The 14,301-nt window shown below is 39.1% G+C and overlaps 1 protein-coding gene across 7 annotated transcripts in view; it reads left to right on the top strand.

The window, feature by feature from the left end:
- The window catches only part of TCF12 (transcription factor 12), a 169,792-nt gene extending 157,412 nt beyond the window's left edge, over positions 1–12,380 (top strand). For 4 of the 7 annotated variants that reach the window (XM_069982387.1, XM_069982362.1, XM_069982403.1 and 1 more), the window contains 6 exons: positions 771–968; positions 6,080–6,194; positions 6,850–7,018; positions 8,379–8,611; positions 8,753–8,906; positions 10,342–12,380. In XM_069982387.1, coding sequence (XP_069838488.1) covers positions 771–968; positions 6,080–6,194; positions 6,850–7,018; positions 8,379–8,611; positions 8,753–8,895 — 858 coding nt within the window. In that variant the 3' untranslated portion in view covers positions 8,896–8,906; positions 10,342–12,380. The remainder of the gene's footprint in view (positions 1–770; positions 969–6,079; positions 6,195–6,849; positions 7,019–8,378; positions 8,612–8,752; positions 8,907–10,341) is intronic. The other 3 variants (XM_069982394.1, XM_069982372.1, XM_069982378.1) reach the window with 2 other exon arrangements.
- Positions 12,381–14,301: the final 1,921 nt, after the last annotated feature.

Here is a 14,301-nt window from a genome sequence, read left to right as displayed (position 1 = left end):
AGCCAGTGGGCGATATATGCAACAGGGCATGGCCAATCTCAGAAGTTTGCTGTTTCTGTGTGTATGCTAAACATAAAACAAGAATGCTATTTTAACAGAGCTTTAGGGGCCTTTTACAGTGGCAGATTATCGACAAGGAGCGTTGCTAGAAATCATTAATTGGGCTGTATAAAAGAATCATGAATCAGCTAAGGAAAAAAAAAGCCCAATCCTCTGCTGATCTCATCTTTTGGCCTATGCTAAAATACATCTTATATCATAGCTGCTGCCGACAGCATAATATTTAAATAAACGCAGGGCGACTAATAAAGCCTTTTGAAGGCACTGCAAGCAAGCACCAATCTTGCTGATCAGCGCTTGTCTGCATCCTTGCACAGCCCCATAACGGGCCGTGTACTGTGAAAAGATTTCTCCTCTAAAGATGAGTAAAACAATACAGTAAATACTCTTCCTTCATTACTTATTGTCATTTACACACACCTATAGAGAAAATGGTAATGATCTTGGCTATCATTTGCATGTTATAGCATGAATAGATTTTCTTTTGTCTTTCCCTGATGGTGTATAATGTAGGAAAAATCTCTATTGTTGCCTACTAAACTACTTCTATTGTAAACAGGCAGCGAGTGTAGTTTGTCAGGATAGTGTTTAATTTCTTTCATTTGTTGCTTATATTTATGATGCTTGGCATGACATTGCTGGATAGTTAGGGTGGTGTATAGTAGAAAATGTAATTTAAGTATAATAACAATTGGCAATTGCCGTTTCAGCAGTCTCGAATGGAGGATCGTCTAGATCGGCTTGATGATGCAATACACGTTCTGCGGAACCATGCAGTAGGACCTTCCACAAGCATGCCCGCTGATATACACAGTATACTGGGGCCAGCACACAATGGACCCATTGTAAGCCTGACTTCAAATTACGGGACAGCTGGACTTGTACCAAACAGTAGACAGACATCAATGGTAAGTCCAGCCTTTTGGTATTTTAGCATAAATGTGGGTGATCTTGTCAAGTATAATGTCTAACTACTGTGAAAACAGAGAAGAAAATTTAAAATAGTTTTGGATTGCATTAGGTTTATTAATAGCTGGCATTGTAATCTTTTTAGACACACTAACAGGATTAAGTGGGGACACCTGCTACTAATTTCAGATTTGAGGTGCACATTTAGGTAGAAGTGAAGAAGAAAAATGAATAGCTTGCACACTCTGACCTTGTCAGTGGCCCATAAAATCCTGCTTTGCCATGCGCTGAGAGCAGACACTTTCTGCAGAGTATATTTTAGCTTATACATGCATTTTTTCCAGATGTGTAATAATTGGCAGAACATTTTTCTCCTTGAAATACTGTGCAGAGAGATTGAATAGGAAAAGCAGTCAAGAGGGACTGAATTTCAAGCGTTCTGGTCTGGAAAAGCTGTTTATTGTAAATTGGAACTAGACTTCAATAGCAGATGCTGGCAGTATGCAGCTTGAATGCGAATGTTGGTTTGTGCAGGCCTAAAATTTTTAACTCAGCCTCCTACCCCCCCCCCCCTTTCCCCCGTCCCCTTCTAACCCTCACAAAAATGAAAAGGGACAGAGCACAGCTGTAGTGGAAGTAACACTGGAAAGGAAACAATTTTAGATTAATCCCAAAGCAGTGTAAAATAATTCATTCCATCTTTGTTAAAGGCATGGGAACAGAATGAAAGAGGGAAAAGTAGGAATAAATGAAAGTGGATTTCACAATTATTTTGCTTCCACAGTTTAATTCTGTAGTATGAAAATAACATGTGACCTGGGTTTATGTATGCACAGTAACCAGAGTAGTATGAAAATAATATGTGTGACCTGAGTTTGTGTATGCACAGTAACCAGAGTGATTGGTATCCTGGAGTTGTTTGTTCTTCAAAATAAAAAAAGGGTTATTTGCGAGCAATAACAAAGGTTTTGGTGAAGGACAAATTAATATTGGGACTTCATCTTACCTGCAGTCCTATGTGGCAACCCACTAGGAACTACATGAACCACAACATATCAAGTCTATAAAATCTGACCACATATTATAAAAGACTTGTTCGGGTAAGCAATTAGAAATCTCTTGTATGATTTGTGATAGCCATGTAAGTGGTATTCCTGGCAACGTATCTAAAGATGCGAAGCTTTTTTTTTTTTTGTCGTTTCACGTAAGAGTTTTGAACTAAAATGGCAGGAACTGAGCAACATTTATTCCCCTTTTAGTTTGCACAAGCCTTTTTTATTTTTAACAGGAAGTCATAAGAAGTACATTGTGAGGGTTTTTGTTTTTTTTTGGTAAAGATAAGAATCCAATCTGAATATGTACAAATCTGTGAAGCTACACCATTCCAAAACTGTATGTACAATATTTTAAAGTCATTGCATTTTATTGGGAGTTGTGCTAAATTCTAGCGGCATCTTAAAAAATTAGCAAAATTCTTTTCAGTGCAAGTGAAAAGGGTAAAGCTGGTAGCATGATAGAAACTAGCGTAATGTGCTCCCTGTCCACTGCCCTTTATGAGCATGTTTGTTGCTTAGGACCGAACACTGAATTCACACGTTTAGTGTTCGGTCCATGGAGCACAGACTGTGAATCCCTGTACTGGACTTTTTCAGCGCACGGCATGATGTATCGGTATGGGGAAACTGTTTGTAACTCCACAGCACTTTAGTGACTTGCACAGCCCTGTCATTACAGTGCCACAGAGATTCAAACTGTTTTCCCGCTCCTGGCATGATATTTATACATAATACCACCCGGGGAAGCAGTCCAGTTCAGGAATTTGTCGTCCGTGCTCCATAGAGCAAACACGGAAAGTGGGAATCCAGCCTTACTCACAACTCCCACTGCTAAGCAAACCACAGTTGGGGACATGAGCATAGGTAGCCCACCCCCAGGACCACAAAATTTTTCTAGTAGGTGTTCAAAGTAGTCAGGTAATGTGAGTTTTTAAAAGGTTGTTTATTTATTTTACTTTTTTTTAATAGTTAAATTATTTTTCTATTTCCTTTTAACTGGCAGCAGTAACACCCCTGACATTACCAATGGCTATAGAAAAAAGGAATTCTCACAGCATCCACAATGAAATAGGTGTGTCTGTTCACACATCAGGGTACACAAAAATGCAACATTTCGGCCTACTGGCCTGCTTTACAAAGGCCACTAGGTCAGAACGTTGCATATTTGTGTACCTTGATGTGTGAATAAACACAACTATTTCATCGTGGATGCTGTGGGAATTCCTTTTTTCTGAAGGATTGTGAGCCTACCTGCGTGCATCCTTTATTTTTGGTCCTTTATCGGAGTATCTCCAAGGTGCTGTTGGATTTTTTCGTTTTTGGTATTACCAATGGCTATGTCAGGGCAGTACGAGACATTGAGGAAGCCCAGTATTGCTAGCTCTGCATTTAGCAGCGTTACTGATTTGTGACTCTGCCGGGGCCTGGGCTTATGCAGCCCTACATTTTCCAACACAGCTATTGATTATCAGTGTAAAAAAAAAAAAAAATAATAATAATTGGTAACTAGCTATGCCAATTGCTGTGCAATAAATTGGCGCAATATGTCATTATTGTTGTTAGCTTATACTGTCTTATGATTTCCTCCACACATTTTATATTGTTTACCATGAAAATTTAGCAGGGATCAAAGATTTCCCTACAGTTGCCATGTTGGTGGTGGTCATTTTAATAAGCATTATCGTAATCTGAATGCATTCACCGAGTGCTTGTGTAATCTGTGCCTGCCCCCTGTGATGGAACTGCTCAGACAAGGGTATTTTTGTTGCATTCTAAGGTTACTTATTAAAGCTGGTTGGCTTCCTGTGAAAATAACTGTAGAACCTATGAGCAGTGGAAAAGCTGGCGTAGCAGTGTTTGTTGTAGTCTGGTTTATTAGGAAGGCTCTAATTGCTGAAATGTATACAAGGGCTGCTCAAGCAACAGACTTCTGTACTCCAAAGCAGACTGTCAGCTGTATGCTAATGGGCCGTACAATTAAAACGCCATCCTATCAGGCCTTGCTGAGAAGGCCACTCTCCCCAGACAAAGGACTGTTTGTACACCTGTTGTGTGTGGACATTGCCATCTTAATGGCTTTAACCCTTTGGGTATTGTGAAGCTCAGCAAGTGAGATTGACACTAGAGGCGTTGAAAGAACAGAACAAAGCGAGGGGCTTAGTGCAAGTTAAAAAGGACAACAGTGGCTCCAAAAGTTACATTCTTCAGGAAACATGCAAGTAACATTTGCAAGTGGAATCTAGTTACAGATGGACAGAAAGGAAGTTGTGCTAATTTGATTAAGCTTGCATGCTCTTTGGGTGAGATGACGTAATGGGAAGATTTAACTTTACTGTTTTGCTTAGAAATTATATAAACGTCTGTATTGCCCTTTTCATTTTATGAGTGTTCAGATTTGTATTACTATATTGGTAGACAAAAAAATGTTTTTATTTTCCCCTGGCAGGTAATCTTTAGGATTGGGGTAAATTGCAAACTGGTGGCAGAATCATGGGCTCAATGTGTATGGGTAACAGACTAGCTAGTGTGCTCTGATATGGCAGTATTATTCTTTAGGCAATGTTCTTCAGGGATACATTTTGCCCTGGGTATTATGTGGGTATTTGTTTGACATATTCCACACACCTGAACATTTTTTGCAAGAAAATGTGTTATTCCACATTGCATAAATTGCTGAGGATTCCACATTCCACTGATCCTAATCTGTGGAATATTCTGTGAAACAAGTCCAATCAATGTAGACTCACCTCACAACTTTTACAGAACATAGAGGATCAACTGCATATGCCACATACTACAGGAAGGCTTCAGAGATCTTGTAAAGTCTCTGCCTTGATGGGTTAGAGTTGTTTTGGAAGCACAAGGAAATGTGTTTTAAAGGGAAACAATCAGCAGATTCGTACATGCGAACCTGTTATGTACTTGTAGTGGGAGAGTTGCTGATTACGGTGCAGGTCTTATTTCCCTCCATAATGCCATTTTTGAGTAGTTAGATCTGAAGCCAATAAATTAGTCAATTTTGTGCACTGGAGGAGTTCCCTGGCCCCTCAGTGCACTGTCCTGCCCACTAGCTTGTACGTCCACTCCTACTCTTTCCAAGAGACTTGGCTGTTATGCATACATAAATGTGCATACGTACAGGGATGTATGAATCGTCTAGGGGGACAGCAGGGCCAGGGAACACCCCCAGGGTTCCAAGCAGACTAATTTACATATTTGATTGGGATTTAAGTACTCAAAGACAGCAAACAGAGGGAAATAAGATGACCACAATTCATACGTTTTTCCATAATTGTGGATCCACAATTGCAGACAAATTTAGAGACCATTCTATTGGGCTGTTTACACTGTCCGTAGTTTTACAGATCTGTAAACCATAGTTGCGGCATGGATTCACCCATAGAAGTCTATGGAAGTGTCTGTAATTTGCAGACGGTACTGAAGTAACATCTGTACCCTCTGCAAAAATGACAGATCCCCGTCATTTTGACCGTTTCCACCTTTTTAACTTCCTACTTTTAATCTTTCCACTTTTTAGGTAAAATTACAGATTACGGATGCACACCAGAAAAATTTGGGGGGATTGAGGGCAACAATTGCAGACAAAATACGATCCTAAAGAAAACTATTAAATTTGTGAATGAGGCCTAAATGTTATAGCTTATTTGGGGGAATGTATATCTGTTTATAAAGATATATATTTATACTAATTACAATAAGCAGAAAGAAGTTGAATATCTGATATTATTAGGGGCTAAGACTATAAATAGTGTACTGCACTGATGTGAATACTCATTGATTTTGTAATGCATTTAGAGTAGATCAATATGAATGTGATGCATCTGAATGTTAAGCAGTGACTTCTGTATTGTGAGTGCTGAAAAGCACAGCTGCACGATGTGTTTCCATTACTGTGCTGAAATTATTTATTTCATTAGATCTAACCCCCCCCCCCCCAAATAATACATATTTAATTTAACAGCCGTGATGTCTTGTTCTCCTGTCATGTGGTTACCGCTGAATAATTACAATTGTGTGTTCTGTCACTGCTTTAGTTGGGGAATCAGAGAGAAGAGTCTGTAACACTCAACAATGACCATGCAGCTCTGTCCAGCACAGTCTCTGCTTCAAGCACAGAAATAAACCACAAACCCCAAGACAATTACAGAGGTAACATACATCATGGTCTTACCCTTTGTTATATAAACATTTTGTTTGTTCGGCAAAGTGGCAGTTTTAGAAGACTGTTCCGTAATTAGAGCTGTCATTGCATCTGATCATCATACAGCTAGAGTGCCCCTTTAACTCTAATAAGCATTGGTATACTTAAAGGCATCCAGTACCACACAAGTCCCTCACCATGTGTAAACCCTTCCCAGTACTTCAATAGCTGCCAGGTGCAGCGTTTGTTTTTTTGTTTTTTTATCGTGACTGAGCTTAGATGATGACTTGAGATAAGGCAGAGTTGTCATTTTTTTACATGAAATTAAAGCATTTCAGTAAATAAATAATACTTCTAAAAGTTGACTTTACCTATTAAAATAATATATGTGGGGAAAAAAACAGTTTTTAGCTAAATCGGGTGATTAATAATGAGCATGTAAAGTATTTTGACAGTCATAACCAATTATTCTATAGTTATTATTATAGTGTATCATTATATTAAACATTCTGCAGTACTTTTACTTCAAAATTACGGACATATTTTACCTTTATTTAAGTGTGTTAACATAGCCTTTATGTGACCTTTTCATGAATCCATTTATAATTTAAAACCTCCCATGTACAATTCGACCTTATTCATATCATTTTACTTCTGTGGTAGCATTGTCTGCTGGATTGACAAACCAACCCATTATGCCACCCCTTATAGAAGTGAAGGCTGAGCGTAAAGAAAAAGATGAAAATCTACATGATCTTGGCACATCAGATGACATGAAATCGGATGATGAAACATCTCAAAGTGACTTAAAAACCTCAAGAGGTAGAACAAGGTAATGTAATGTAATGTAAGGTAATCAATAATGAACAAGTTAAAACCAAAATGTGGTCGGCCAAACTACATTAAACATTGAGAAGCTTCTTTAGAAATTATGGCTTCTGTTTACATTTGTGGAACTGTAAGGGTATGTTCACACTGAGCAAATACGGCAGACCTCTCCGCGGCGGAATCCCACCGTGCTCGGTGTCCTGCTGTGAGTGAGAGGGCGCGCGCTCCTCCGCTGCTGCCACTCTCCGCTCGAAGAAGTAACATGTCACTACTTTGAGCGGAGGAGCGCGCACTCTCCCATTGAGATATGACACTCTGAGGCAGACGTAATCCCGTGGCAGGACTTCCGCCACCCTAAGGATATGTTCACACTGAGTAAAACAGGCAGAATTGTGGGGAGGAGCCCCCCCCCCCCCCCCCCCCCCGCCTGCCTCTGCCTTGCACACCTTCTCCGCTCAAAGAATTGACATGTCAAATCAGAGCTTGCTTGCTTCTTATACCCCGCTCGCTGCTGGTGCTATTACACCCACTGACCGCGAGCAGGTAAGCTGCAGGGGGGCTGCCCGGGTGATCATTAGATCGTCCGGCAGCCCATAGAAGATAGCAGTGGTCTGCTGTCGCCGCTCCTGTTTCAAGGGGTGATGGCAGCAGATCAATGCTATCTGCATCGTTGGTCTTTCAATATGTTGAAAAACCGATCAGCCAACATCATGCACGTTGGTTGATCATTGCCTATTAACATTACTATTACACATAGCGATTATTGGCCATAACGGCTGATAATCGCTTTGAGTAATAGGGCCTTTAGACTTTGCTTGTCAACATAGAGGGGACAGGCTAAAGCATACTATTTTAACATATTGTGATTGTGGAGTGGCCTACTTCTTTAAAAGCATACTGGTGCTTTCTATGCCAGGAAGGATATTTTGTAAAAATGGAAGTTGAAGAGAAATCCAATAAATCCCCATGTGGACTTGCAAACAACTATAGATGTGCTTAGGTTGTGAGGAGAAAAGCTTTCTCAAGCTGCTGGTGCTCCCAGTAGGGTTATTAAGAAGACTGCCTGACTACAAGGAAACATAATTAATACATTGTAAATTCTATTAAAATTTTAAATTGGCATTCTCTGAAGTCACCATCTGGACTGGTGTAATGTTGCTTTGCGAACATTATGATGTACTCAGCTGAATGAAACAGTAGTCATTGATTTCTGATTAAAGTCATGTTTTTTAACGACTCTATATAAAATGTGGGGTTTTGGTGTAATCAGCCAATGCAGGCCATTTATATGTACTAGGTTGGTTGTTCTGTATCGCTGCTATGCAACACATTCAAATAATTTTTTTCACTTTTCCTTACCACAGCAGTATTAATGAAGACGAAGACTTAAATCCTGAACAAAAGCTGGAAAGAGAAAGGGAAAGGAGGATGGCAAATAATGCAAGGGAAAGATTGCGTGTCAGAGACATAAATGAAGCTTTTAAAGAACTTGGACGCATGTGTCAATTACATTTAAAGAGTGAAAAACCACAGACAAAACTGCTTATTCTTCATCAGGCTGTAGCAGTTATTCTGAATCTAGAGCAGCAAGTCAGAGGTGAGTTGTTTTCCAGATTTTTGGTATCATACAGACTTCTCATTAGGGATACACAAGCAATGTTTACATCCTAAAACTTTAAATTACAACTTCATATGTCATATGGACTAAAATGGTGTGTGTTTTTTTTCCTTACTGCAGAGCGGAATCTAAACCCCAAAGCAGCCTGCCTTAAGAGAAGGGAAGAAGAAAAAGTCTCTGCCGTATCGGCAGAACCACCAACTGCACATCCGGGAACTCATCCTGGGCTTACTGATACTACCAACCCTATGGGTCATATGTAAACATCAGCCAGGTGAGCCTAACCATGATTAAATAAAACCTTATGTACCATAAGGTAGAATTTGACCATTGAGCAGATGTGCAAATTTCATTTGGGTCTCATTAGCTTCTAAAGTTTGTGTGTATCCTAAATGATTTGTCCAGGGTATAAAAAAACAAAACATAATTTCCCTCGATTGCCCTAGATTTACCTCGATTGCCCCCCCCCCCCCCCCCCCCCCCCCAAAAAAAAAAAAAAAGCAGTGCCATTTTTCTCCACAGACTCTGTGCAGTATAGTATGTCATCCTGGAGATTATCCCTTGAGGCTGTAATACACGGCATGGTTTACTGGGGGAATCTTCTCACTTGTTAAACACATGCTTCCTATGTTATTACACGTATAGGTTGCAGCTGGAGAGGCTGCCCGAACAATCCTTAGATTGTTTGAGCACCATTAAAGTCAGCAGCAGTCTGCTACCGCCACTCCTATTTCACTTAGAGATGAGTAGCGGACCGTTGCTGGCATGATCGGGATTTTTCAGCAGTTGAAAGACCGCGATCATCCAGCATCATGCATATCCGCTACCAAGTAAGGCCGATAATAGTTACGTGTAACAGCCGCAGGACTTGTATTTTGTTTTTTTGATTCTCTGCAGCTTGAGCATGCTTGAGTCCAATCATTCAGCATTCGAATACTAGTGGCTGAAGAAGTTGGCTGCAGCCCTAGGGAGTCTGGGAAATCATGGATACAGCCATGGTATCACTGTTTATAATCTGATTAGGACTTAAAAAAGCATGAAAAAAATATAAAAAGGTTTTCAAAAGTATAAAAAAAACCCTCAAAGTTCAAATCACCTCCCTTTTCCTATTTTCCAAATAGAAAATGTAAACAAAACATATTTGGTATAGTGACATGTCAGAAGTTTGTATCAGTTAGGGTCCGGGTGTTAAGACTTTGCCGATCACTAGAACAAAGGGGCCCCTTTTTCTCCGCTATAAACTGCTAATACAAGCAGTCTACAGAATTATAATGGAAGCCTAGGGAATGCTGGCAGTTCCATATAGCCAAAGTCTCATAGGTTTCTATTATAGCATAGACCACTTGTATTGGCTGTTTAGAACGGAGATGAAGGGACAAAGTCCCCTTCGTTCTAGCAGTCTGCAAGGTTCTCAGCTTCTGAACCTCTAACCATACAAACTTCTGACGTGTCAGAAGTTTGTTAAAATGATAGTTACACTATTGATCCAGCATGGTGGTCAGGGTAAATGAAAAATACTACTAAATGCTAGAATTGCTAACTTTTGGTCATATCATATATCAGATAAACAGTTGCAGACGCTTATACACACTGGAAACTAGATATTCTACAAACTATGTCGCTGTGGTGTCTTGTATTTATTTCTAATATCATTGATGGAAGCAAATTTTTAAACTGTGTGTATTGAACCTTCTCATTGTCTGTTTCAGGACTCACACTATGAATAGGATATAGAAGGTGACCTTTTCATCACAAGGACACAGACAACTAACTTTGACGACACAAATCTGACAGGATAATGAGCAAACGAAGAGAGGGGACTTGAATCAAGATGCCCAAAATGCAATATAACGATGAAAGCAAATGTGGAACACCTGCATCAGAAGTTGAAATCTGCTAGAATTTCAGCCCATTTCTGAACATATCTTATTGTTTCAGTGTGTCGTTCCTGCACAATCAGACTGTCCTACTTTCTCCACACCTTGTGGAAGCTGCCTTGTGCCTAAACTGAATTGACAAATGCATTGTATCTACAAATTTTATTTATTGTTAAGGAACTGTTGTAAAGGTCTACGTATAAAAAAGAAAAAAAAAAAAAAAGGGAAAAGTTGGGCTGAAAGTGATAAAGATTTCAGTTGATGCCAGCATTTGTTAGAACTGTTCTCTTTAAGAGAATATAAACAGTGGCGACCTGTGACCCTTTAGCATTCCCAGCATACCTATTAGTGTCTTAACGAAGGAAGGGAAATGGCCTTTTTGTCATTTCCTTTTCTTTTGCCATTCACATAGTGTTTTCCAATTAATGGAAGATATTCCGTGGTATAGCTTTTTGTTTTCTTGTTTTTCTTTACTTTTTTATTATTTTAATTATGGTCTCTGGTAATCTGAACAGTTATGGTCATAGGTATCTTCCCATGTTAAACTCCATGCTTTGACTCATGAAATGAAGATTGAAGACTAAAGCAATGTTTTGATATGAAAATTGTTCTGTCGATATTCTATTCTATTCTAGGCTTCATAGGAAAGAAAAACATATTTGGGGGCAAGAGTGCTATAGTAGAACTTTCCCATACAGTATCTGTAGAGCAGAAAGCTATAAGTAAGCACAAGGGAGACTTGTCAAGCAGTAATTAGGCTGATTGCATGAACAAATCTTATATGGTATTGTGGAACATAAAAGCAACAGTCAACATCTTAAAAAAAAAAAAAAAAAAAAAAAAGTTTACGTTCTGCAACTGTGTTAGAATGTAACCCATTGAGCAGTTATTTATTCTGTTCCTGCAAAATCCTCTCGCCAACCTTATAGATTCCTTTGAACTTCCACCCAATCAGTCTTCCACCATGAGCATGGAGAAAAGAAATTCATACAAAAAGTTGGGTCCTGGTTTGAACAAAGGTTTTTCCCAGATGTAACTGATTCTGCACAGAACAAAATATATATGTATATTTTTTTTCTTTTGATGAAAAAATAACATTTCAATGGTCCCTTACAAAGTGAAGGAGTTAGTGAAGTTAGTGGATCTTACCTTTTGCTGATACTTGCATCCAATCATGGGACTAGATCTGTGGCCTTGTTCTTTATTTCAGTATTTATCAACAGACATTGTTGCTTTTGACATGTGAGAGTAATCATGTGCCACTGCCTGGCCTTTTTTTTTCCTCTCTTTTCTATGCTTTGTTTCTTTTCTCTTTTTTTTTTCCCTTTTATTTGTGGCTATATTAGACTTTGCAGTACGCCCAGAAGCTTTCCTTCATAAAATAGAAAGAAAAAAACATTTGGCTTATTTTTCACTGTAGTTAGTCTTTTATACAATAATCTTGTAAGAAAATTTCTTGAATTCTAAATATTACTCTTTCTAGATTTTTGAAATCGAAAAAGTTTTCAGTAAAAAGTTTCTTACTTTATTTTACTATATTAGGTAGTAAAAATGTAGGGTTATTTACCATAACCTGTTCATTAATATCAGAAATTTACAATAGCATTTTAAGAGCATAGTAGGGTCCTAGCATACCGTGTAGTACCTATGGAGTATTGTAAGAGCTACTTGTCCAAGATGAATTGCTGATCATCTTGTTCTACAGTTTTCATTGTTGGTCTATTGCAGATTTGTACCCTGTGTCAAACTCAACGTATTGTTGATAAAACTTTCAACCAGCAGCAAAAGTTCAAATTTTTTTCTGTCAGTGTAACAGAAACACAATATGTATATAACATTTATGTAGCAATAAATGTGCCATCTTTTTTTAAAGAAAAGTTTCCTATTTTTTATTATGCAAAGAATGTTTGTTTTTATTGAAAGCATCATTTCCAGTGATACGTTTGTCGATCATATTTTCTAGAGCAGGGCTTCTCAAACTTTTTCTACATGGCCCTCACCAGCCTCACCAACAAATATACTACCATGCGGTGCAAATAACATACTGTAGTATCAATAAGCACACAGTGACAAAACCTCTCCACCAATAGTAGTAGCATCCTCTAACCACGACTTGTAGCAACCCCCTCCCACTTCTCACCTGTCCTCTTGAAATTCTCCCCCAAGCCACTTTTCCTATTCTCAGCCCCATGATCTGTTGTACAGATTATTTGCAAGGGAATGTACCGTATGTTTTAGACTGGAGATGCTGGAGGTGGGATGGAGAGAGTCTAGAGCTTTATTTTCTTCTGTTCCCCCAAAGCAGCTTGTACCAGTCCCCTGGGTTTAGGACCTGTGTGAGCACTGTGTGAACAGTAACTGAGATGTCATCTTATGTCTTTTTATCCATTCTGTTTACAGAGAATACACTTATAATCCAGGGCTGCCATTATCAGTGTAGGCTGTTCATTTGGAGCCCCTGATGTGTGCTTCCTATAGAAGGTTTACGAAGGAGAGGTGGGAAAGGCACAGAAAAAGACCAAGGAGGAGGGAGAAGAGTGGTTGAGAAGCTTCTAGAGCAATGTGGAAAGCTGCTTATATACAGTAGAACAGTCTCAGAAGAGCCTGCTGACATCCTAATGTGTAGAGGGTTCATCCTGTCCCTCAGTGCTGACATTCATGCTGCTGAGTATCTGGTATTAAGATCAATCACTTGGTCTTTTGGGTTATAATCTATTATATTTTAAAAGGTGTTCAAACAGATGCCAGACACCTATGTGTCATGATCATATAATGTGCATCACTTTTGGTTTTGAAAAAACAAAATAGGACAAATCTCATTTGTGGGAATGTTGAACAGCTTAAGGCCGGGTTCTCACCATGTATGACAGCGGGCGTTCTGTGACAGCGACATTCTCCAACAACAGCCGCTATTAAATGAAAAAATATGTTGTGTGAACTGAAATCCTTTGAATATTTTTTAATTCTTGCTTCTAAAGCTCCTACAGTGCCCAACGTCGGCTCTGTTTTCTCTCTATACTATTACACAGCCCAAGTGGCTCTCCCTGACAACTGCCTTGTGTTTTGTCGCTCTACAGCCTATGGTTCACAAGCAACACAGGACTACCGTTCCCTTGTATCAGGTGTAATTTATATAATACACTACAAATGATGATCAGGTATGTCCACACTGGTTCAGCTGACGGTTATTGAAAGTGTCTGCCCACTTAGGCCAACTCCGTTATTGAAAGAGTTGGTCTACTAATTTCCTGAATATCAATCCTATGGCGCATGCGCTAGAAAAACATGTCTGATCAATGAAGGCCAAGTCTCTCAACTTATAGGCCGTAAAGGATCTGCAGAGTTCTTTACAGGGCTGTATATTTATTGCAGTTATACACACTATACCCATACGTTAAACATGAAATATAAAAAAATAACATGTACCAATCCATATTTTACCTGGCTCTCTTTGGTCATAGCCAGCTTTTTCTTTCTGCTCACAAATTATATAAAAGTCAGCAACAACTGCATGTGTGGAAAAAAAAGGTAATTTCCTAGCTCTGCCGCTATAGGTAAGGGCTCATGAGTACATTGTTATAAATATAACCTAGGGTGACCTTTTACACACAACTGTATGTAAGAAAGTCTTCTTGAACTGAAGGAAGTTCAAAGGGGGTAATCATGATCAATAGAGAAGTTGTATAATGATCATTGCCCCAACTTGCCACTGCAATCCAGCGTGCTTTTAAAAATGGCCTTACATTTATTTACATTTGCGAAAGGATGGCTTAGGGCTATGTATTTACTACG

Source organism: Dendropsophus ebraccatus, chromosome 1, assembly GCF_027789765.1.
Source record: "Dendropsophus ebraccatus isolate aDenEbr1 chromosome 1, aDenEbr1.pat, whole genome shotgun sequence".
In the NCBI taxonomy this organism is placed as follows: domain Eukaryota; kingdom Metazoa; phylum Chordata; class Amphibia; order Anura; family Hylidae; genus Dendropsophus; species Dendropsophus ebraccatus.
The sequence above is the reverse complement of the archived record's forward strand: the minus strand, read 5'-3'. Positions and strand labels throughout refer to the sequence as shown.